This window comes from Copadichromis virginalis, linkage group LG11, assembly GCF_057382275.1.
Source record: "Copadichromis virginalis isolate Kocher_CV1m ecotype Utaka linkage group LG11, C_Virginalis_male_GT1.1, whole genome shotgun sequence".
Taxonomy (NCBI): domain Eukaryota; kingdom Metazoa; phylum Chordata; class Actinopteri; order Cichliformes; family Cichlidae; genus Copadichromis; species Copadichromis virginalis.
Genome location: NC_140628.1, coordinates 27,766,052 through 27,792,421, shown reverse-complemented (window position 1 = coordinate 27,792,421; position 26,370 = coordinate 27,766,052). Strand labels below are relative to the sequence as shown.

General features: G+C 40.8%; 2 protein-coding genes across 2 annotated transcripts; both read left to right on the top strand.

Moving 5' to 3' along the window:
* Window positions 1–491: 491 nt before the first annotated feature.
* On the top strand, window positions 492–8,802 carry LOC146698927 (uncharacterized). The gene is made up of 7 exons (XM_085472594.1): window positions 492–1,479; window positions 1,726–2,028; window positions 2,068–2,668; window positions 2,753–2,975; window positions 3,050–3,461; window positions 8,640–8,684; window positions 8,791–8,802. Exons 1-7 carry the CDS (start codon window positions 1,054–1,056, stop codon window positions 8,800–8,802), a joined length of 2,022 nt encoding a protein of 673 aa, XP_085328720.1. The 5' UTR covers window positions 492–1,053.
* Window positions 8,600–16,544, top strand: LOC146698926 (meprin A subunit beta-like). Its single transcript, XM_085471818.1, has 17 exons — window positions 8,600–8,684; window positions 8,791–8,895; window positions 9,235–9,253; window positions 9,357–9,395; window positions 9,510–9,535; window positions 9,639–9,723; window positions 10,076–10,193; window positions 11,933–12,111; window positions 12,411–12,629; window positions 13,322–13,483; window positions 13,654–13,884; window positions 14,013–14,465; window positions 14,553–14,726; window positions 14,844–14,949; window positions 15,156–15,200; window positions 15,315–15,359; window positions 16,059–16,544. Exons 2-17 carry the CDS (start codon window positions 8,827–8,829, stop codon window positions 16,135–16,137), a joined length of 2,049 nt encoding a protein of 682 aa, XP_085327944.1. The 5' UTR covers window positions 8,600–8,684; window positions 8,791–8,826; the 3' UTR covers window positions 16,138–16,544.
* The last annotated feature ends 9,826 nt before the right edge of the window (window positions 16,545–26,370 follow it).

Here is a 26,370-nt window from a genome sequence, read left to right as displayed (position 1 = left end):
CATTTACTAAATGTTATACAAATTTGTTGTTATTGTAAAATGTAAATAAAATAATGTTTTTAGTGGTTCAAATTTCTGGACTGCAGTTAGGTCAGGTTAAGATGCACACACATGTTGCTGTACTAAGTTAGATGATAACAAGTACAACAAGTTAAACTTGTCAAATTTACAAAGAATAAAGCTGTAATGTTAATTAAAAAGTAAAAAGTAAAACATTTTGTCAGTGGATAATAATAATTTCTTTTGAACATCATTTTGAATGCACAGAAATAGGCAGAGATTATTGGAACTGAATGTGTGCGGACAAAATAAAATGGCAGCAAATAAAAAGAAAACTTATTTCAATGCTTGCAATGATGGTAGTTCACCATATCAACATTACCTCTAATTTCTATTATTCAAAATTATACCAAAAGCCAGAATAAGGCCTTGCCTATTAGATCTATTCTGTGTTAAGCAATAAAGTCGGTCGCCTCTTTGTATGTGTCATGGTCCTGGGTCGTTGACCCAGCGTTTTGTGTTTTGTGATTATTTCCCTCTGTTCTAGTTATTCTGTGTCCTCCCCCCTTGTGTCCGGTTCGGGTTCTAGATTTCCTGTTTTGTTCTGAAAGTCTGTGTCTGTTGTCATTGTGTTCAGCTTGTGTCCTCCAGTCATGTGTATTCAGATCAGCTGTTCTTCCCTCCTGTGTGCGATTACCCGATTACCTTGTGTGTGTGTGTGTGTGTGTGTGTGTGTGTGTGTGTGTGTGTGTGTGTGTGTATATATAGTGGGTGTCGGTCTGTGTTCGTTGTCGGCTCGTCTGTGTTTCTTGGTATCCTGGTCCTTGGTCTGCGTCTCTCTGCTCCGCTCTCCGTTTTGTAAGATTTCAGGTTTGCTCTTTAGTTTCTCCCAGTTTAGGTTTGTCATTACTCATGCTTCATTGCCTGTTTTTGCCACTGCCACCGTGTAAATAAACTTCACTCGTATCATCAGTTTGCTGCATTTTGGGTCCTCCTTTTCCTCCACTCCACACGGCTCGCTCCGCCAGCCGTGACAGTACGAGCCGACCAAACATGGACCCAGCGGCATCCGCACCTCCCGAGGAGCTTCGGGAGGAACTAATTGACTCTGTTTCCAGGTTGGTTAACCTATGGCTCGAGCATGAGGGGGAAGAGAGTCTCCGCGCTGTAGAAGCCAGGCTACAGCAGCTCATCTCTGCTCACTCCTGGCTGCTGGACTCTCTTCACCCGCTCGCACAGGACTTCATACTCAACGAACTGCACCTTCACCCACCAGCCGCTACCGCTTCCCAACTCAGCCCGGCGGCGAAGATTTTGCCCGGCCCGCCGGAGGTTTTGCCCGGCCCGCCGGAGGTTTTGCCCGGCCCGCCGGAGGTTTTGCCCGGCCCGCCGGAGGTTTTGCCCGGGAGGAAGCGACGATCACGCCGTCGGCGCATCACCCCACAGCCGAAGACTAGGACTTTGGAACTGCCAGCTGTGGTGAGTGAAAAGGACCCTTTTTCTGTTTTGGACTGTGTGTCTGTTTATTCCGGGGCTGTGTTTTTTGAGTCGGCTGCCCTGCCGGTAGCTCAGTTAGCTGCCCAGCAGCCACTAGCTCAGTTAGCCACTCAACCATCACCCCCATTACAGTCACAGCCAGACCTATTAGACACTTGGTTACAATCCATAGCTCAGTCAATAGCTCAGTTGACAAGAGACTCATCCGCCTTATTATCACCTATTCAGCCATCGTTGTCACCAACTCCTCCTGCACAACAAGTTAAGTCCATCCAACCCGGAAAGAACTATTTTTCACCTGTTCATGTCAAGCAGAGAGACACACCACATAATATTGTAATCAGTCCTCAAAAGCTGGCCAGCCCAGAGACTGTGACACACTCCAGGGCCTCCCCAGAGGCTGGGTCCCAGCCCCCGGCCGACTCTGGACCCCTGGAGATTAAGAAGCCAGCTGAGGACTGTATCCGGCTGTCGCTGCCCGAGCTGGGTCAATGCTCTGTGCAGCTGCAGTCTGCCTTGTGTTTGCCAGAGGCCCGTGTGCCTGCTGGTTCTGACCCGTACCTGCCAGAGGCCCGTGTGCCTGCTGGTTCTGACCCGTACCTGCCAGAGGCCCGTGCGCCTACTGGTTCTGACCTGTGTGTTCCAGGGGCCCCGGTGCCCACTGGTCCAGAGACTGTTTTCGCTGGGGGGCCCGAGGAGCCCGTCCAGCCTCCTGCTTCGCCTGCTGGGGGGCCCGAGGAGCCCGTCCAGCCTCCTGCTTCGTCAGCTGGGGGGCCCGAGGAGCCCGTCCAGCCTCAAGACTCGTCAGCTGGAGGTTCAGGAGAACCTAGCCAGCCTCCTGCCTCGTCAGCTGGAGGGCCCGAGGAGCCCGTCCAGCTGCCAACTGCAGCCTCATCATCCTCGCCAGCTGCAGCTTCATCCACGCCACGGGCAGCAGCAGCTTCTTCCACGCCTGCAGCGCTACAGTCTCCGGCTTCCACGCCGTCGCCTGCTGCAGCCTCATCATCCTCACCAGCTGCAGCCTCCGAGCCTTCATCCTCACCCGCTGCAGCCTCGTCATCTGCCTCGCCTGGCCCGGCTGCAGCCTCGTCATCTGCCTCGCCTGGTCCGGCCTCTGCTTCAGCCTCGTCATCTGCCTCACCTGGTCCGGCCTCTGCTTCAGCCTCGTCTGGTCCGGCCTCTGCTTCAGCCTCGTCTGGTCCGGCCTCTGCTTCAGCTTCAGCCTCGTCTGGTCCGGCCTCCGCTTCAGCTTCAGCCGCGCCTGGTCCGGCCTCCGCTTCAGCCTCGTCTGGTCCGGCCTCCGCTTCAGCCTCGTCTGGTCCGGCCTCCGCTTCAGCTTCAGCCGCGCCTGGTCCGGCCTCCGCTTCAGCTTCAGCCGCGCCTGGACCAGCCGCTACTTCGGTCTCGTCTGGTGCTGCGACGGCCACGCCACCTTCGGGTCCCGAACTGCCGCCTCGACATCGGCGGTCATCTACCAGGCCGCTGGTGGAGCGTCATCGTCAATATGGACGACCTCCTAGACGCCGCCTCGACATCGGCGGTCATCTATCAGGCCGCTGGTGGAGCGTCATCGTCAATATGGACGACCTCCTAGACGCCGCCGCTGCCTTCCGCGCGGTCGGCCTCCAGACTTGTGTCATCGTCGCCATTGCTGTCCGCACGGTCGGCCGCCTGAACGGTTTCCCCGTCGCCGCCGCTGCCGTGTGCACGGTCGGCCCCCTGAACTGCCTCCACTCCGCCACCGCTGCCTTCCGCTCGGTCGGCTTATGGATCTACGTCGCCGACGTGGCCGGCCTCAGAAGATGAACTGTCCTGGACTTCTGAGTTGTCAGCCTCCGGGACGGCCTCCTGAACTGTGTTTTGTTCTCGTGCTCCAGCATGTGTGTTTTTGTTTTGGACAATTCTCTCAGTTCGCTGGAGCTTGTGTTGGTCCCTCCGTCCTGGGCCCCCGCCGCCCGCCCTGGGTTGGTCGTCTGTTTTTGTTTTGGGCTGTCTGGAGCCAGCCCTTGGAGGGGGGGTACTGTCATGGTCCTGGGTCGTTGACCCAGCGTTTTGTGTTTTGTGATTATTTCCCTCTGTTCTAGTTATTCTGTGTCCTCCCCCCTTGTGTCCGGTTCGGGTTCTAGATTTCCTGTTTTGTTCTGAAAGTCTGTGTCTGTTGTCATTGTGTTCAGCTTGTGTCCTCCAGTCATGTGTATTCAGATCAGCTGTTCTTCCCTCCTGTGTGCGATTACCCGATTACCTTGTGTGTGTGTGTGTGTGTGTGTGTGTGTGTGTGTGTGTGTGTGTGTGTGTGTGTGTGTGTGTATATAGTGGGTGTCGGTCTGTGTTCGTTGTCGGCTCGTCTGTGTTTCTTGGTATCCTGGTCCTTGGTCTGCGTCTCTCTGCTCCGCTCTCCGTTTTGTAAGATTTCAGGTTTGCTCTTTAGTTTCTCCCAGTTTAGGTTTGTCATTACTCATGCTTCATTGCCTGTTTTTGCCACTGCCACCGTGTAAATAAACTTCACTCGTATCATCAGTTTGCTGCATTTTGGGTCCTCCTTTTCCTCCACTCCACACGGCTCGCTCCGCCAGCCGTGACAGTATGTTTGCAGATGGGTTCTTTCTGTTCTAGAACAATGCCTATCTTTGCTCTAACAAAGGGAAATAATTTTATCTGGGTGTTTCAACAGTGTTTTTCTGGGTAATGACAATCATCCACCACATCAGAGATGTTTGTGCAAATTACCAGCATTAACACTTACCATTATCCCCCTTTCCAGGAACCCACATATGGACATGAGCCTTTATTTATCTCTGATGCACATCTCTCATTCCTTTCACATTTTTACAGCCAGTGGTCTGTCCTTGTATTCTGTTTGTTTTAACATGATGAATATTCATACATCTTTGTTTTACTTTTACTGTGTTTTTTACTAAATCTGAGTGATACCTTCCTCACGTACGAGCTAGTCTAAATCACGTGGCTCTAAAGCAGACAGACATACAATGCCTTAGCTAAAGGGGAAGAAAAACAAAAAACAAAACAAGTGCAAATGACGATATTGCTTCAAAGAATGTGGAACAGCTTGGTTTCAAAACAAGATAAAATTCTTTCATTTAGGTGTCAGAAAGGTGAACAGGCCACTGTCGCACGTCATTGGTTTGTTATTATACGGTGTCATGGCAGCTGATACTGTGAATTCTGAGTGCATTAGTGTTAACTGTCGAAAGGGTGGTGTGATAAAGTTTAGAAATGTAAAAACATCAAATGAAGTGGTTCACAAGTAAAATATGACTGAAAATAAATGTTAATATAAACAAGGTTTTGCCTTTGTATGCAGGTTCTATACAATATATATATATATATATATATATATATATATATATACACACACAATTATTATTGTATTTAAGATTTTGGATTTTATTTTTATGTGCAGTTCAGTCCTTACAGCCCTGTGTTTGCTTCGTGGCATTAAGAAAGTAGTGTGTGCTGCCAAGGGGAAACATGGGTTTTCATTTATTTTTATTTTTTTGGTAGTCTGCACAAGTGTGTACTTTCACTTGATGTATAGTTTTACACACAGTTATTAAAGCTGGAAGTTTCACACTTTAGACATTGACATTATGTTGGTCTTCTTAATCCAGCAGGAAACACTTGTGAAGACTGAACAAAAGATCTGATTAAAAACAATCAAAGGATTTTTATTTGGATTTGGGAAAATTCACAGTCACATATAAGTTCATTTTTTTATGAGCTATGTATACTTTACTTCTAAGCACATGTTTGAGTCCTGATTCCAAATGTTTAGAACCACATTTTGGTCCTCAATAATGTAGCAAAGCAAAAGCCTTGATGCATACAGAATAGAAAAGTACCCCTTAGGTTGAGGTTTCCAGTATTTCTGGTTTATCATTGCATTTCTGCACGGAGATCATGTCACAGTACATTAGTCAGCAGGGCATTTGTAGGCACAGTCCTTTATCTGTTTTACAACTTCTTGAAAAAAAAAACCCTGTTATTAATGTGCCTTGGTTAAATCTGAAAAGTGTTAGAATACTGCTTGAATTTTTCTTTTTTTCCTGTTTTTGCCAACAGTTTAGATTAGTCAGAATCTGGCAGTAAAAAAATATTGTTTGATTGTCTTTTAGACACATTTCAATTTTATAAAGCAGAACTGTGATAAAGCAGCCGATTTCTGAATGCTTCCTCACAGAACAACTGTCCAGGCTGAACATGTCCTTACTCAGTGTGTGGCAAACGGTTTTATCCTTTTATCACAATACATATTCTCCTGATGCTCTTTATACCTAGTTTGTACTGCTATGTTGTTTTTTGAAGGAAACGTCTTGTATTATCTTGTATTATCTGTCAGACTGTAATTAACAAGTTACTTTGTGTGCTGATTGCTCTAACTTTTACTGTTTACTTGTTTACACCCTGTTAATTTTCCATGCTTGAAGAAGTACAAATCAGAAAAATTAGTTGGTGAAAATTGATAAGGGATTCCTGACCAAGCATCAGACTGAGAGTTGGGAGCAAGAGTGTGTTGTTGTTGTTGTTGTTGTAGCTTCCATAACAAGTGTAATACTCCATCTTCCTTCAAGCCTGGATTTAATGGAGGGTGACATTATGATAGTAAGCAATCCTGGAAAATCCTTGAAATAACGTCCTACTGTCTAAGTTAAATAGTCTTTGCAGTAAGTCATGATCACAATTAAAATCAACACTTTAAAGTTTAACTTTTAAATACAACAAGTAACTATGGATTATATTGATAATTAATTTCATTTACTACCATTTTTGAATATTGTGACTGGTATATTGTGACTTCCAGGAGATGTAATATTCTGGAAGCCCTGGATGTAGAACACAAGCGCATAAAATCCACAGTGTCATCTTATCTTAGAGTAGAACAGACACTCAGCGTGATCAATAACACATATGCAAAGAGATATGGATTATTAGGTGATCATTAGCTGCCTGGAACAGAAATCTCCAAACAAGTCGAACAGAGAATCACTGGATCTGTATCTGGAAGTTTGTAATGGAGGATATAAGATAAGATAAGATAAGATAACCTTTATTAGTCCCACACGTGGGAAATTTGTTTTGTCACAGCAGGAAGTGGACAGTGCAAAAGTTATGACGCAAAAATTAGAATACAATAAGAATAAATACAGTACACAACTGTACAGAATAGAATAAAATAATATACTATATACAGTAGAATAAAATAGAATAAAAATATACAATAAGATAAAAATAGAATACGAATGCTATATACAACTGAGTAAAAATACAACGATGCCAGAAAAGATTATTGCACTTAGTGTTATTGCACATGTGTGGATGTGTGTGTTTGTTCAGTTAAAGTCTTTGTTGTGGAGTCTGACAGCAGTGGGGAGGAAAGACCTGCGAAATCTCTCCGTCCCACACCGTGGGTGCCGCAGTCTCCCACTGAAGGAGCTGCTCAGTGCTGTCACAGTCTGCTGCATGGGGTGGGAGATGTTGTCCAACAGGGATGACAGCTTAGCCGCCATTCTCCTGTCACTCACCACCTCCACTGGGTCCAGAGAGCATCCTAGAACAGAGCTGGCCCTTCGGATCACCCTGTTCAGTCTCTTCCTGTCCCCAGCAGAGATGCTGCCGCCCCAGCAGACCACACCATAAAAGATAGCAGAAGCCACCACAGAGTCATAGAAGGTCTTCAGGAGTGGGCCCTCCACCCCAAACGACCTGAGTCTCCACAGCAGGTACAGCCTGCTCTGCCCTTTCCTGTAGAGGGCGTCTGAGTTATGAGTCCAGTCCAGTCTGTTGTTCAGATGAACACCAAGGTACCTGTAGCTGTCCACAGCCTCAATGTCCATACCCTGGATGTTCAGTGGTTGCAGTGGAGAATGCTTGTGCCTGCGGAAGTCTACCACCAGCTCCTTGGTTTTACTGGCATTGATCTGGAGGTAGTTCAGCTGGCACCAGTCCACAAAGTCTTGAGTCAGTCCTCTGTACTCCTTGTCGTCCCCATCAGTGATGAGGCCGACTATTGCAGAGTCATCAGAGAACTTCTGCAGGAAGCACTGGGTGGAATTGTGGGAGAAGTCTGCAGTGTAGATGGTGAAGAGGAACGGAGCCAGAACCGTTCCCTGTGGGGCCCCCGTACTGCAGACGACCCTGTCCGACACACAGCCCTGAGTCCTCACATACTGTGGTCGGTCGGTGAGGTAGTCCAGGATCCAGGTAGTGAGGTGATGGTCCACTCCAGAGTTCACCAGCTTGTCCTTCAGAACCGAGGGAAGAATAGTGTTGAAGGCACTGGAGAAATCAAAGAACATGATTCTCACAGTGCTTCCAGCGGTCTCCAGGTGAGCGAGGGAACGATGTAGGAGGTGAATGACGGCATCATCCGCTCCAATGCCAGGCTGGTAGGCAAACTGAAGTGGGTCCAGTGATGAGCTTGTTAGGCGCCGAAGCTGAGCCAGGACCAACCGCTCCAGGGTCTATATAAGTACATTGTAGTTGCTATGGATCATTTCACCCAACAAGTCAGCAACAACTGGAGCTGAAAAGATCTTTTTAGACTTTGTACTCAAGTATCATCATCAGGGAAATGAGTTGGCCATTATGGAACAATATCGCAGCATCCAAGCCTGACAGACAAAGCCTTGTTATACAACTGAAAACAGTCAAAGGTGAGAGATTTCATTGATCAGTCCTCTTTTCAAACATTTTTACAAATAAAAGAAAACAGAAGATTTGATGAAGTAGATGACTGAGATCCATATCCACAGCCAACTCCCACAACAAAATATTTGTTTCACATCAGAGACAGAGGAAAGATAATATAGTACCTTAGGTCATCTATCGATTACACACAGAAAAAAAAAAGTTCTCCACTAAGAGTAAAAGACAAAAGTTCATAGTCAAATGTTGAGTTTATCATTGTTATCAACTGTTGTTCATGTTTTCCTGGTAAAAATTAGGTGTGAAGTGGAATGTCTTTAAATAATGCAAATACTCGGGATTTGTTAATGTCACAGACATCAGATACCAGGAAATGATGACGTGGGCTAAAGCAGGAACAAATCTAGATGCATGACTCCCTGATGTGTCAAGCACGTAGCTTTAGTTGTATAAAACTGGTTCTAACACTCCTGTCACAGGTACAACTTCTCATGCAGATGAGGAAGAGACAAGCGTGGGACAAGGTAAAGACAAGTTTCATATTTCTATAAGAACAAACATAAAGTTTGATATATCTTTAATATTTACATATTTTTTAATTTTGTGATTGTTTTTCCTCATTCTTGGTAGAATCTCTATTGATTTAGGTTTCATCAAAGACGCACCATGAGGATGAAAGAATGTGTTTTTATTTTTGTGATCATGGCAATTTCTGAAGCATTCTCCTTAAACCCAGTAAGTGATTAGTTGCAAAGTGATATTTCAGAAATCGTAAATATCAATATGCAAAGAGAACTTAAAGAGATTTTTTTTTATTATTTGTCTGGTTTGTTTTGTAATCAAGTTTGTTGAACAATAATACTGAATATTAAATATCAGCTACAAACAATGATTTTGGTTTTTCAAAAAGAAAAACAAAAATTGTAATTTTGCATGTTGACCAACAAGTATGGAGTGTGTTTTCTATCAAAGCTTAAAATGAAAAAAAAAAACAAAAACATTTATTCACAGTACTACATACAGTATGTTAAATGATGGAACATTTATTTTAATACTACTTTGATATTTTTACAGAATGGGCTAGAAATAGTGGGTAAGTTCTATTTTTTTAATTTTCCACATCATTTGATGAAATTCAATTTTTTTTTAATATTTAAAAAAAACTGTATACAAAAATACCTCATCTGTTTTTGTAGATGTTGGTGAAGTGAAGGACATTCCTGAAATAAACAAGGGTAAAGTTCAACATCTACTTATAACTAAACCTTTTTATAAGGATATTTTTGTTCTTCATGCAACTGTACTTGAATATTAGTGACTTGTTTCTAATTTTTTAAATTTTATCTTAGAATTTTTACATGATGATATTTTGGAGGTGAGTTTTTTTGTATGAAGATAAAAATGTATTTGTTCTAAAAACATCTGTGTGCATAGTAACTTTGCATTATGTCACAATATACATGTTTCTTACACTTTAGCCTATAGGCAAGCAGAGGAGTACCATTATTAATGAAAACATCCTGTGGACATCTCCAGTCCCCTACCTCTTAAATAATGACCTTGGTAAATATGTATTTTCTTATAAATACACCTGAAAGAAGTCTTTATTTCTTTATTTCTATGGGAACACATCTTTGTGATGTCATACCTGAAAATGCATTTTTTCCATGTCAGCTGGACGCTTTTGACACATAGAAGCCACATATTGAAAAAAAATACAGCAGCATGTGCGAGTGAACAGAGCTACTTTAATGGAATAGTTTTGCAAAGCAACCACCCACGCCTTTGCTAAAATTTTTATAGCTCCATGCTTTATAGCCTTACAGTAAAATGCATGGGCAAGGCTAAGGACCTTTATTGGTTGTCTAAAATATCTTCTTCTTTTCTTTTAATCTCTATAACACAACAACGGTAGACATTAATTCTAAAGGAGTCATTCTGAGAGCCTTTGACCAGTTCAGATTGAAATCATGCATTGACTTCAAACCAAGGGACTCTGAGGACTATTACATTTCTGTCAAACAGTTAAATGGGTATGTTTTTCTGCTCTTTGTTGTTGTTGTTTTTAAAAATAAAATTTTCTACTTAGCTGTAATTAGCATAAATATTCTAAAAATGACTATGCTGATTTTTCAATTAGACTTTTTGTTCGTTTAGCTTAGTTTAATTTGTGATATATATATATATGTGTGTGTGATATACTTCTGCTCTTGCTCTTGACGAAGGCGGTTGCACTTTTCTCCTCTCCTCCTCCTCCTCTCCCTTAGCTTCCCTGCTTAGCCTCTTGTGTCCTTGTCTAGTCTCGTGTTTTTTTGTATTACTTTTCCCAGGAACACTCACTCACAGTCTGTTCTCTAAAACCTAAAAGAGGAATTATGGATTGGATCAACTGGTCCCTAAATGCAATTGACACCCCTTTCTCAACGAGAAGTTTGGGCTTGGGTGAGCCTGAGTGCTGAAGATATCTACCTATTTGGAACCATGGTAACAGGGTTCTGGCTGATCGGAGCTGGCTTGGCCCTGACTTATCGAAGAATTAAGAAAGCGGAACCGGCTGTTCAAACCCCCACAAGGCTGCCCACTGGGATTGAAACGATGTGATTGAAACGATTGCTGCACGGATAAGATCTTGGAAAGGCTACGGCTGCTGTGAATACTCAGAATAAGATCTCTGACTGCAGACTGGATTACATCTCAGAGGGCTAGCTCGGAAAAACATCTCTGAACGCAAATTGGATGACATCTCGGGGAGGCACACTGTCGTGAGTTCTCAGAATCGGCTCCTTGAGCACAAGAAATGACAACATCACAGAACGCAAGTATGGCGAAGCTCGCGGCTCTCCAATGGGAGATTGAGAGACCAGTGTTAGACTGTAGAACTGCTTTGAAATTCATATGAGCTGTTCGCACTAAAGTAAGAAACACCATCACTTCATGTTGATACCCTCTCGGCGCCAGCTGCGGTCGTAAGGTTGCAGCCGAACAAAAACACCCTGATAACGACTGTTTAGACTGTTCCTTCCCATTCCATGCAAGGCCACCTGGGTTGGCTGGAAGACTGTTTACTTAGCCTAGCAGGGCGAAGGACACTGTCTCAGCTGAACTCTGGACACACACACACATACATATACACTGATATGCACACACTCATCCCCCCTTCCTTTCCAAATGCCTTCGACGCTTATTCCCTTCCGATGCTGACGGTGGATCAAGGAGACCAGCGCACAGGCTGCAGGACCGGATACTGTCTAAATCAGCTGTCTCTCACCCTTTACCCACCCCTGTTGCTTGTCATGTGTTTCTTTGGTGTATTAAGAGTTTTTTCATGTGCTTTGTGCAGAGGTGTTTTTTTCTGTTCTCAAACTGATCTCCCTGTTGGAGCTCAGTCTGGGGGGGGAGTTATTTTTTCTCCTTATCTTTCCTCATGTGGTGCATTTTCCATTGTTATACCTCTCTGACCTGTCTTCCCCATGTGATGTTTTGTGTAATGTATGTATGGCTGGAGGGTAAGATGGCGCCGCCATTGCGCGCAATAGGTCGGCAGCCTTATGAAATTCCCCCTTATGGGACTAATAAAGGTATATCAAATCAAAATATATAGTTCTAGCAAAAGAACAAGATGAATACAGTGAAATTTTTAAGAATGGTTATGTTTTTGTTATTTCTTTTCTGATTTATTTAATTGTGATTTTATAGATTAAACTAAATAAATTACAGAATACATAACTAGTTATAGGACAAATATTCATCAGTGTTCTGCCTTTAATTTCAGATGTTGGTCATACATTGGACGAATATTTTCCAATGGACAGGAACTCTCCATTGGAATAGGCTGTGGTTACATTGCAATTGTTGAACATGAGTTCCTTCATGCTCTTGGCTTCTACCATGAACAGTCCAGATATGACAGAGATGATTATGTGACGATTAACTTTGAAAACATCCTAGAGGGTTTGGTTAACACTTATACTAATTATAACAATGTTAATGTCTTTGTTCGATATTTCTATTCAAATACTTATCTTAAAGCTGTATAAAGCAGTCTGCATAAATGTAATAACCACTCTGAAATTGTTAACATAAAATCATAACTTTTAATAATCTGAGATTGAGTCATAAAATCAATGAAATCACTATAGTGAGTATACAAAATATTTCCTTTTATGATTTGACCTTCTCTCATATTATCAAAATATTTTCAGTTAAGTGTACTGTATCTGATGTTTGACTTTTATATATGATTTTTATAGCTTACAAGCACAATTTTAGAATAGTCGGCAGTGATGAAAGCACCACCCATGGAGTCCCATATGACTATTTGTCTGTGATGCACTATGGCAAAGATGATTTCACCAATGGCAATGGATCTACAATTATCACCAAAGACCCCAAATTCCAGAATCTTATTGGTCAACGACTGGAAATGAGTGCTAGTGATGTTCAGGAGCTGAATCTACTCTACAAATGCAGTAAGTGCTCAAAGATTATGGGGACCAGCATCCAGTTTTAGGAATACTCTGGGATTACTGGTTAAAATTACTAAGGACACCGTGAGAATATTGTGCTCTTAACCAATAGAAAGTAACCATTTTCTTTCTCACACTCACATTTGTAAATAGTTTTTACATTGTTTTTAGAGTTACTACGCGCATTTAAACTTAGTAGGGCTCTTTACTAGGGGTTTTTACTTATATTCACGAGGCCATAAATTTATATATTATTGAATTCCAAAATATCTATTATGATCACTTTTTGAACTGGCACAATGATCAAGTCTATTTGTTTTAAGAAAAGTTCAACAAGTCACAATTATGATTTGAAAATGGTTTAAACAAACAGACAACCATGCTCATATTTGCACCTATGGCCAATTTATAATCAGCAAATAATCCCACTCTATTTGTTTAATTCATACAAAAAACAACATACCGGGATTGTCAGGCTGCGATTTCAGCAATATCATGAGTACTCCAATAATCAACTTTCTGTTGCTCATTGTCAGTAATTAACTAAGCCTAAAAGTGCTGAATGTGTGTAGAAAATTGCTCACGTGGAAACAGTTCACTCCCTTGAGATGACAGTTTTGTGAGTTGACAATTTTGCCTTTTCCCTCCAACCTTCCTTGAAAAAAAAAACTTGCGCTTTTAATTGATCTCTACAGGCTCATCCATTGCCTTTAAGATGTACTGTGGCTTTACTAATGGGACCATGTGTCAAATGAACCGCTGTTCAAAGAGTGGCAATGGCTGGGAAATGGTAACTGGTGTTTATGGTGGTCCCAGCTCTGACCACACCAATCTGCCCAGTGGAAATGGTAATCAAGGTAAGGTTTCAAATATTGCATTTTTTTTATTGCAGTGTTTAATATACAGTTTTAAATGGAAAATATAGTTTTCCACCTCAGCATTACTAACATCAAAAGTAAGCTGCCAGAGATAATAATAAATACTTTTGATACTTAAAATTTAAAGATAATTTTGAACTGCATTGTAGGTCAGGATGCGGGTTACTTCATGTATGCTAGCACAGGACCAGGTCAGGAGGGAGACTCAGCCTGGCTGGAGACAAAGAGGATGAGTCCCCAGAGGGAGTGTCATGTCCAGTGTCTGCAGTTCTACTATTACCACAATGGGAGCCAGACAGACAAACTTAACATCTGGATCAGAGAGTTTCAAGATGAATGGGACTCCACAGGAACTCTCTACCTAATGGGACAGATCAGTGGTAATGAATCATTTGCGTGATTATTTATGATGATTTTCTCCAGATGAAGTATAAATGTTTCATATTTCACATTTTGTCATGAAGACATACGTCACATTCACCTATTAATCTAAAAATTCTAACTTCAGGTCCACCGACATCTCACTGGACTCTCCACCATGTTCCTCTAAATGCCACCAAGCAGTTCCAGGTGGAGTTTGAGGTTCGTAAAGGAGCAGGAAACTCTACAGGTGGCTTCTCTATTGATGACATCAATCTGTCAGAGCTCGAGTGTCCAGATGGAACCTGGCAGATTAATGATTTTGAGAGATTTTGGAACAGTACTCATACTCCGGCCCTGATATATAGCCCAAGGCAGTATTCCAGTGAGGGCTATGCTTACCGGGTAGCATTATATCTAAGGCAGACAGATTTTGGAGTATATGTGCATCTTGTCTCTGGTGTCTATGATGACCAACTGAAATGGCCTTGCCCACAAAGGCAATTTACTGTCCAAATGGTGGATCAGAACCCCAACATCCAGCTACAGATGTCAAGGCAAATGAGTCTCACCACTGACCCAAATCTGCTCACCACCACTGGTACGTTTGCAGAAAAATGAAGTAATGCTTAAAAAATCTACTAACTAAATTATTAACCACTATGTTACATATGCTTTCTATAAATAGGTGTTCCCTTTTGGGGCAAACCTCGTGATGTTGGAACTCAAATTGTTGATGAGAACAATGAGCTCATCTATGCTAATAACCTGTATGGTAGATATTATTTTGCATCTTTGGAAGACATCAAATCCAGAGATTATCTCAAGGGAGGGAGTGCCATTTTCATCTTCAGTGCACAAGGCAAATTTAAATATTTTCATTGTTAAATTTAAATATTGTACTTGAAACTTTTACAACAGAAATGCATGAAGTGATGCAAGTTTCTGTATACATATTTTAAATTTCTTCTTTCAATAGATCTCACTCCTCTAGTTAATGGAAGTTCACTGCCATGTCTTCAAGTGAGAACAGTTAATATTACACATCCTCCTGGAGACCAGGATAAAGGACCTTGCTCATCACGGTACAAAATTTATTAAATTAGGATTCATATAAAGAGAAAACATATCATATGAAACAACATACAAATTCATAAGAAAATAGCAGTAAGCAGTTTGTATGTCTGTTGTTACTAGATCTGAAAGCTAGTGCACACTAGTGCTAGAAACTCTAGCACTGACTTCTGCACCCATGAAAGTTTTAATAGACCTCTCGAAAATGCTTTTACAGGATCTCAACCACCACAATTCCAATTCCAGACACAACAGATGGCAGGTACTCCACATTTTTTTTAATAAATAGAATGTGTTTCTTGCAGCCAGAAACACTAAAACTCTTACACACATAAGAATTTTGACCTACCTGTTAAAAATACTTTGTTGTTTACAGGATCTCACCTACCACAATTCCAATTCCAGAGACAACAGATGACAGGTACAACAATCATCTGTTTGTAAGATCGTGTTGTTGTCACAAGCTGTAAACTCTGCTGGACCTGAAATTTTAGACATTCTACTGCTGAACACAGTATAATTTTGTGCTCAACACAAAAAGCTTTATTTAAGGATAGTCATCAGCAAAACTTATAGTGAAGCAGCACATGCAGAGGCTTGGTGTACCAATGGAGGAATAGGGTGAGATGGTGAAAGCTGATCTGCAGTGGTGAACACTTAATGGAGTAGACAAAAGAAAAAGCTCATTTTGGAAGCTGTAATCATTTCAATATTTGATGCAGGATTTGAAATCAACATGTTATTTTCACATACATACCGTATAATGCTTTGATTTACACATGACCTTGCCCAGTGATGATGATGACACTAGTAATGCTAATATTAAAGTCTTTTGTCTCTGCCCATGTATTTCTTGCATGGGTAATAATGATTTATGCAGTGACCCACAAGAATATAGTCACCAGCCAATCAGAATGTCTGTAATTCACATTTGCCATAATAATGAATTGTTTTCAGTACCAATGTGTAAAATTACAAGACAACTGAGTGTATTATTTGTTGCAGCTTACAGCACACATAGATTATGCCCAGTAAAACACAACAGTGCTGATGGCGATGTACACCTTCTTCTGAAATGTATAACTCATTTAATTCCTTAATTCGTTTCTTTGTGTTTTAGCCTTTTTGGATTCTCTCCTGGTATGATGGCCTCTCCTTTCCTCACACTCCTGCTAGCGCTGCTGCTTTTGATACCCTGATGTGTATTTCATCCACATCTGGAATCTTTACATGAGCAGCACAATTGACGCTGCCAGATTACTTTTTGTTATTTTTGGATTTTGCTTCTGTATGACCTGATAACTATCTGTTCCTTTTTGATTTATTATAGATGTTTCTAATATAATGATTTGCTTTTTTGGTGGTGAAACCTTTCATTGTGGTTGTTGGTTTAATAATAATCATTTGCAACAATGTTTTCATTTTGTGTATACAATATAGCGACTAAAATAAAGCAAGCAAAAAATATGTAAAATATGTGTAGCTTTTAAACTGCTTTTGACCAATATCAATTTATAATCATATGACAGTTTTGTTTACTGCAGTTTTCAATCATGTGCAGTCCACATAGTTTGAAGTTACTATAATATAGTGTGTGTGTGTGTGTGTGTGGGGGGGGGGGGGGGGACTATACTACTATGATTAGCAACAGTGTGCTTTCTTGGATGTTGGTGTACCGATGCTCAACAAAAATAAATAAATAAATAAATAACCTTTAAAACAAAATGTAAATGAACTCTTCTTGTGATCAATTTAGTTTCATTGATTTTACACACATATAATTTCTTTGGTTTGGCACCCATGAACGACAGCTTTTCACACACTCCCCCCTTCTGTTCTCCCATCTCACTATAAAAAAGGAAAATCTCATTAGTCCAATCACCTCCACCTCCAGCCTCCCTGGCACCGCCCCTTGAGCTCACTGCACCACCCCTCCCCTGCAGCTGACCCAGGGACCACAGCTCCACCACACACAAACATTCTTGGTTCATGGTTTTTTTCAGCGTTACTTGGATTTTAATCATTTGGCAGTGGTGAACATAATTTACTAAGATAGAGAAATTTATTATTTTGACTCATCATGGCAGCATGGAATCCCAGTGGTGATAGGATTAGGACAGGATCCCCAAGGGTCTAGAGTCTAGACACTGGTAGTGGTGAAGACGAAGATGAGGACTGGAGCTCTGAATGACTTGGATATGGTGGATATGCTGAGGAAGTGGGTTGCATAAACGAGAATCTGAAAGGCAAAATGGAGGGTACTGAAACCACACTGAGTGCAGGTTGATTAGTTAAAAAAGGGACAAGAAGATGATTGGATTAGAGTAATGTCTGTAGTGAGACTGACGTTTGTAATGAGCTTTTTACATAAGTATTAACAGGATGCTTCTCTACCTCAGTAAAATGATTGATTGATCCAGACCAAACCACCAAAAGGTGGGGCTGATGTCACTTGGCAATATAAGGTATTATGTCTATCAAACACACACAGGCACACAACTACGCCAAAATGCAGATTGCACTGAAGTATTCCCATATGGTAATACTTCATTGCAATGACGTTTCATAATAAAACATTAATAATCACATCTTTCTTGTATAACAAATATCTGCAAAGTTAGTATGCCTTTGTTGATTACTAGTCACTTCCTAAAAAAGCTTAAGCTGTGACATTATTTTCATACATAAGATACCTTTTGGCTTTCAAGTGATGCAGGAGATATGTGTGACTAAACCATGACATCATGCAACTCCACTCAGGATCACTCATAATGCAGCGATTTTAACTTAACCCTTGGATGTATAAGTGAGTCAAAAATGACCCTGTCGGGTTGTTTTTGCTTGCAATACTTTTGTAATGAAAAGTTGTAATTATTTCATATTCTAGCTAAATATTTAAATATTTAAATTACCTTTTGTACATTTTACAACATTTTTGTTTTTGTTTTACTACTACAAACTTCCATAAGTGAGTCAAAAATGACCCCCATTCATTTCCTATGGAATTTCATGTGAACCTTTGATTCTTATCAACTGTCAGGAATATATACCTAATGGACCATAAAGAGTGTCACTACTTAAGAATAATATTTTACACAGCAATAACCAGTGTTGGGGAGTAACGGAATACATGTACCGCCGTTACGTATTTAAAATACAAAATATGAGTAACTGTATTCCGTTACAGGTAAAAGGTGGTATTTAGAATACAGTTACTTTGTTGAAATAAATGGATTACACGGCGGTACTTTCCTGTTTCATATTGTGGCGGGTCAGGACTGTTTGGGTTTTGTTTGACAGCTACGTTCTGTAGTTCCAGGCGGCAGCGTTACGGTTGCCATGGTTACAGGGTGACGCTCTCGCTCTGCGTGCTTCCTGGGTGAGAGAGCGCCTTTGTTGTTGTGCTAAGCTAATAGGCAGAATGCCGAATGTAGCTTCATGGGCAGTGTAGTCCGTGCTGCAGGGAGAATGGACTCGTTGTGTGTCTTTGAGCGTGAGGTGGGAGAAAAAGGAGAGTCGAAAAGCACGACTATTATGGGGACTCTACAATAGGACAAGGTCGGCATCCCTCCTCTGATGAAGTCTTCCAAATTCAGGGAGGTTTACAGAACATTGGTTTTCAGTGGCAGTCTTATCATGGTTAGCTATGTCAGAAAGAAAAGAATGGCTGTTGAACTCCTGAGCACGATGTAAGGGGAAGAACACAACTGATCACATTCTCATTCTACCATGGACAAGATGGTTGTCACCTACACCTGCACCTACAAATGTAAAACATAGAGATGGCCCATGGTGCTGTGGCACAACTTGACATTGGTTTACTTTCTTTTTCACATAACTGTAGGGGTGGAACATACTGGCAGTCAGTTACTGTACATGGAAGAATGTACACTATGTTGTACATTTGGGACGAGATATGAAACTTCCTTAACTGCAACAGTGACTACCTGTTTGGATTATTAATGAAATCTAAAGACTGTCTTACACAATGCTGCCACTGTGTGACCAACCTTAGTAACATCAGCTGAACCTCTGGCTGCTAGGGATGGGTATCGTTTAGGTTTTATCCGAACCAGTACCAAACCGGTACTTTTGAAACGGTGCCGGTGCTCAAACGGTGCTCGAACCGGTGCTTAAAGAATGGAGAACACAAAATTGGTCCAAAAACCTCTCATGTTCAGCTGTTTTTTTGTAAAATGATAACAATGTTAGCCTTTTCTGCAGCTATAGGGAATTTATGGCATCACTCTTTGTTGGAAGCAGTGCTTAATCAATGGAAAAAACACAAACTTTGTCCAAAAACCTCTCATGTTTAGCTGTTTTCCACTTTTTCTTTGGTCATTTTAGCCTTTTTGGCCAGGGTGAAGGGAGTATCTGCCATCAAACAAGAAGACAGCCGCATGTAACTATGACAGTGTTTGATAGATCACCTTACATGCATTAATTTAATAACGTGGTTAGCTTACACACGAACAACATTAAGCTACTCACACAGAGAAGAACGGCTGCTGCTGCCATCATCATCCGTCATCATTTCTGCTACACTGGCAGGGCTAGGGGCCAGGACTCTACTCTTCGGGTTTTGGGGGATGTTGCTAACTCTGGGTCCGATAACAGGCAACCCACCCACAGTAGATGTGCACGGTGTGAGGTCTCGCAGCAAGCTACCAAATACGGCGCATTTCTCGGCTTTTAACAAAATGCTTTACATTGCCCGTTGATTCATCAGATTCGAGTTTGCACAGAATCACTTTAAAGCACTTGTTGCAGGCTGCTGAGTTTGCATCTTTTGCTGTGAAGTACAGCCAGAATTTGACCGCTTCGCTTTGGGCATTTTTAATCTGTAGCTCTCCTCTAAAAGAACGTACGTACTGGGCCCACCTACTATCCTCGGAAAGGTAAAATGATTGGCTATAATCCAAAGTGTATGACATCTCAGGAAAAAAAAGCACCGAAATAAAGCACCGAAATGTGCGTTGCTTTTCGGTCTGGTTACTACCGTTTATGTCAGAACCGGTAGCCATCCCTACTGGCATCCCACTTGAAATGCACATTTCAACACTCAGTTCACAACAGATAAACAAAGAGCAGATTTACCTCCACCCAAACATTTTTAGAGAAGTCTTACTTCATCCAAGTGGTAAACTAAATTATGAAATCTTGTGTTAACACATATGTATATTTTATTATTTAAATCTTTGACACCTGTTAAACAATACGTAAACGTTACTTTGGTTAACTGCAATTCTGAACTGTGACAAATCTAAATAGTTAGGAGTTTGAACCTATTCAAATATAAAGAAAGCACTATTATGTTTAGAAACACTGTACGTTCATGGGTCTTGGTGATTTGCTATATCAAAAATAATGTTAGTAACAACTTTTTAAACCTTTAATAATAACATTTAATTTAAAAAATAAACATTTTAGAGTACATCATTGGTCCTCTATGTTTTTCAGCAGTACTTGGATACCTGTCTGGCCAGGAAAGATCTGGAAAGTTTCTGTTCTCTCCAAAAATGTGAATTAACAAACATGCTTGTAAAACATAAAAATCATATATAATTTACAACCAATGTTCCCTCTGTGTCTGAGCGAACGCACAAACTCCCTGTGTAGTATGTTAACACTATTGGAAATAAAATAACAATTTTAAAAACACAACTTCTTTTTTTTTCTTTTTTGTTTTTTATAAAGCTCTGACTTGTAGTATGAGTATGAGTATGTGGTCTGGGAGAGACTCCTGTAACTCTCTGTCTGCAAAATACAGTATATAAAGACCAATGTTGGGCAATTAATTATATAGTTAATTCTTCTTCTTCTTCTTTCTGTTTTTTTTCTTCTTCTTTTTTCGCCTGTCCCGTTTGGCTCTTTTGCCATCAGAATTATTGTCTAAAGGTGAAGAAAGTTGCCCAACGGATTTACTTTACCAAATGGACCCTCCCAGCCTTGCGGTAATGGTCTATTTGATTCACCTTTTATTGTTTATTTTATTTTATTTTCACTTTGCTAAATACAGGACAGACTTGACTGGGGAAAGAGGGAAAGAAAAACAGCAGGGAAGAGGAAAGATGATAAGGGGCAAACAACAAAAACCAACAAAATAAGCAGACAAAAAATACATGTATCAATCACCTGGATCACCTGTTGAGAAAGAAAAAAGAGAAAACAAGCAGAAGAAAAAAAAAGAGCAATATAATAAACATCACAATGATGTTTGTTGACGTTCATGAATTGAACGCAGATTTTTGCTGCTCAGAGACCGTGCCATCAGTGCGCAATTGCCCTTCAGTTTTAATAATTGTACAGTAGTTCAATTTTCCAATAGTTTTGCCAAAGTAAGCAAGACCACATGTGCAACATATCATCTTTTAAACACTGGTAGCTACACATGCAGTCACATGCCTAACCTATTTGAAAACGGTGTGTGGATGACAACAACACACTGGTTTTCTTATGTTAGAGGTTCAATGATTCTTAATTATCATTCTTCACAAAGAAGCTTGACAGAGCAAGATGTTGTTACTCGAATCTCAGTGCTAATAATCGTTAAAATAAGTAATGACCTAAAAAGTAGAATAAAATTAATTAAAAAATACATAAATAAATGTAAAAATAAAAATAATATAAAATCACGACTTATAATATAAATAAATGACCTACTAAATAATAGGTCGTTATTACTAGAGAAAGAGCATATGTCTCCTATATTGGCTTCACTTCACTGGGTCCCTGTAAATCCAGAATTGAATTTAAAGTCCTAATCAAATACAAAGTCATGAATAATCAGGCCAAATATCATTGGGCCAGATACTAACCCCGATTTGCTCTTCGATGCATCCATTAGAGTATAAATATGTATGAGTGTAAGTTGGCAGCGGTCTCCAACCTTTTTTGCGCCACGGACCGGTTTATGCCCGACAATATTTTCACGGACCGGCCTTTAAGGTGTCGCGGATAAATACAACAAAATAAAACTAGTACCGGTACCGAAAAAAAGAAGATTTATTCATAACACACGTGAAAAGACCCAGGAAAACCGAGTTAACAATAAAAATGATAACAAAATAACGCTCAAAACCGATAAAAACCCTGAAAACCATACATTTCACACCTGAGCCTCAACTCTCACGGCCCGGTACCAAATGACTCACGGACCGGTACCGGTCCGAGGCCCGGGGTTAGGGAACGCTGAGTTAAAGCACTGACAAAAAGCATAGAGTGCTCGTGTGAATGGGTGTGTATGGGTGAATGCAGCGTGCTGTATAGAGTAATCCAGGAGAATAGAAAAGGGCTATATAAGAATCAGTCCATTTACAATAGAAAGCACATTGAGTTGACTGTTGTTGTGACTTGATATTGTATAAACAAATGGTAAATGGCCTGCATTTGTATTTTCTAGTCCCTAAGGACCCCAAAGCGCTTCACACTACATTCAGTCATTCACCCATTCACACACACATTCACACACTGGCGATGGCAAGCTACCCACCCTGGAGCGCACTGACAGAGGCGAGGCTGCCGGACACAGGCGCCACCGGGCCCTCTGACCACCGCCAGTAGACAAACATGGGGTTAGTATCTTGCCCAAGGATATTTGGCATGCAGCCAGGAGACAGCCTGGGATCAAACCACTGACCCTCTGATTAGTGGCTGACCTGCTCTGAACTTAATTGAACTGACAGAGTTGATTACCTCAAAAAAGGAAGAAAGTAGATTACTGGATTTGTGTAGTGATGTTAGTATTGTGTTTAATCGTCTGCAGTTCACTTTAATGACTCTGCATATTATGTCATGTTTTCGTTTTTTTCATCTGAGGCTGCATTTAAATCATATTAGAACCTGGTAAAGACCCCACATAATTATGCTTTTTAATATGGTCTCAAAACTTAGAACTGAAAGAAGTTTTACTTTCATTGGTGGAACATACTGGCAGTATAGTTATGCGGAAGAATGTAAAATACGTTGTACAAATGGAAAAGATAGTAAAGTTCCTCCTGAATGATTACTATTTAGATTATTATATCAAGATATAAGGTTAGGAAACTATGGTAGAGGTCCTAATTTTGCCCTTGTTTTCTTTCTTTCTTTCTTTCTTTCTTTTTTTTTTAACATAGCACGTTAAATGCACAAGCCATGTAATATGGTCACCAGTGATGTGTATCTATAAGGAGAACTGTGTCAAGACGCTTCATCTGTGACCCAGGATTTTGCGCTTGTTTTTTGTATTTTTGATTTCTTATGATGTATTGGAGAAATGTTACGTTCTAGTGTTTATTATTAGTATGTCTCAGGTAGTTATCACCCATGTTTCCTTGTTTAGGTGTCCTTTCCTGTTTCCTGCCAAGTCTGTCTTGTCCTCTATGCATGACCTTTAGCTATGTCTGTGCCTCATCCCCTTTATCAGATTCTCTTATCTTCCTGTATGCACAACATACTGTACATTCTTGCACGTAACTGCCAGCATGTTGCACCATAGTTTTGTGAAAAAGAAAGTAAACTTTCTTTCAGTCCTACGGTTTAATGTATGAGGGCACTGTGTGATATGTAAAACATAATTGAAAGAGGAATAATTTCTTGTTATCATGAATCAGTCATCTCTATCTGAAAAAACTACTTCTCTCAGCAGCCATCAAAGGAGAATATAATTTGTTTTTACAAAATGTGATTCAGCTAAAGTCACGGCACCATGAGTGATTGATACTGACTACCCGTGGTAGGCAGAAACAAGAATTTTCCACTAGTCCTGTAAACCACTTGTAAAGAATTATGGATACACCTTCACCATCCAGGAAACCAACAACTGCAAATCATAGCATGCAGAGGGGAAATCAAAAAGAAGCCAACTAGTACAGCAGTGCCAATGCCAAATATCCAGACTTCAGTGGCAAAAGCACCCTTTTCTTTTTTAATTCATCAACATGCATTTGTTTGGACAGATTTGCAGCAAAGCCATTTCCAAGGCATGTTGAGTCCAATGGGTAGCTGAAAAAGGCATTACGGTTTTCAGAGACCTAACACACAGTGCTTTGACAACATGGCAACCATGTAAAATGTTTGTCACAATAGGAATCTTTCCCACTACCCTGAAACAGTTATCTCCCATGGAGCAAGAAACATGTGTCTGTCCATCAGCGTATTTTCTGAACTGCTTACAAGTTCACTTCTTATTGGTCCAGAGTTAAGAGGCTTTTTAAATGGAGAGGAAACAGGGATAATCTCTTTTCTTTTTTTCTGAATACTTTGCGTCTCATAGACGTACTTGAGAATTTGTTCCACAGTTTTCTGTGGCCTCTGCACAGTGTTCTTCAGTTTTCCCAGGAAGGTTTCAAATGGGAATCAAGAAATGCTATCCAAAAGGCCAAAATGTTCTGTATCTTGTGCAAGGTGTATTAAAGAATATACATTATAGCTACCAAATTCAAGACCATAAATAAAACCATATGTGTTTTTACAAGCTGCTTCAAAACATCCCCTGCATGACCACAGTTATCAATACACAAATTGGGACTCAGATCGATTACCCCCAGGCACACAAGGTGCATATAGTCTAGCACAAAACCTGAGACTAACCCTACAACCAGCTTATTCAGATGTGACACCCCAGCCTAGTGCTCTTTGTAGGCCAAGTCAAACTGCACTTTGATTACTCCAGGGAGTGACACCAGCAAAATTAAACCAATATACACATATTAATAATATATTTATGTAATAGTGTGACAATGCAATTTATAAGCAGCCATTAGTTAAAGTCATAATCAAAACAGCAAATAACTCGTGTTTTGAGGAAACTGCAAACCCTCCTGGCCAATAATCACACAAGCTGTAAATGCAGGAAAAAGGAATTCTAACAAAGTAACATTAACACAGGTTAAAAACAGAGGGCCACAGCAATCACAGTAAAAGCAGTTGGGACTGTGGCCCTACAAGACCGTTCAGTTCCCCTTAAATAATCAGTTTCCTTTGTTTTGGGAGCAGGCACAGCAGCCAGAGATGGATTCTACAGTCAGTACACTATTTCTGATCAAAATTCTCTCTGCAAAAAAACACTGTGTGTAAAAAAAATTGTATATTTTATTTGCTTTTCTAGGAGAATAAAAACAGTGACAATAAAAATGATGATGATCTTCTGTGTTCTGCAGAGAAAGTGTGCTCATTGATCTGCCTTTCTGACTGTTGTGCGTGCTCCCAACACAGGGGAACTACTTCTTGCTCAAGGCCGTTTTTATATACCCCTACCCTCATTGCACTGTGAGATGGCATTAAAAGAAAAACGTAAGAAGGTTACATGCAGCTATATTCCTCTAAAAAAATCTAGAACCCAGTAAAATTGGTCTTGTACAGACATTTATTAATGCTAATCTTGTAAAACAACAAGATAACACAGTAATACTTATACTCAGCTGAGGTAGTTAAACTCAGTTGCCTGTTCAACCTACTTCCTATATCTTATCCATATGGTACCCATAGAACATAGCCCATCTGGGCTGGCTCATGTGGGTCCTCAGTGGGTCTGCCCACTTGGAACTCCCACAGCCCTAGTAAATTCCACATGGGGTCATACTGGTATTTGCTATTTGCAAATGTAGAACACAATCACATAAAATCCACAGTGTCATGAAAAGATCTTTGTAGACTTTGTATTCAACTATAATAATCAGGGAAAGGAGTTTGCCATGATAGAACAATATTGCAGCATCCAAGTCTGACAGAGCCTCGTTATGCAGCTGGAAACAGTCAAAGCTGAAAGAGTTAACTGAACACTACTCTTCATGCTTGAAAACAGAGAGAGCCAAGTTGAACTGGAAAAGTTTCTTAGTCAAAAATGTGTAGGCATAGAACACTCTTTAAAGTTTCTGTTACAAAGGTGGAGCCAGGAAGATGAGGACTTCTTGTCGTAACAGTCAGAGAGAGGCCCAGGTCAGATCTGAGTTCTACACAGGTACCTGTACTATCCTGTTAGTCTCTGCCCATGGAAGAAAAGAGGCTAGAGAAAAAGCAGGCAAAGAAGAAATATAACCAACTAGTTTGAATCTCAAGCCAGGTCACAAACCAGCTAAGAGTAAAGGCAGAGAAATTCCAGCCAAAAGTGGCTAAAAGTACTGGTACACGTGTCCAGGTCTATGTGTTAATAGACCTCTCTGCATTGAATCATACCTGTTATTAAACTCCGTCTCTCTTCATCCTGTTTTCCTTCTCTCACCCCAACCGGTCGCATCAGATGGCCGCCCCTCCCTGAGCCTGGGTCAGCAGGAGGTTTCTTCCTGTTAAAAGGCAGTTTTTCCTTCCCACTGTCGCCAAAGTGCTTGCTCATAGGGGGTGTGGTGGCAGATTTCTTTTCTCACTTATTAATCGCATATTTAATCATATCACATTAGTAATAGTAATTTCACTTTCTCACTTAGTTGTTTGCATGTTCACTACAGAGGGGC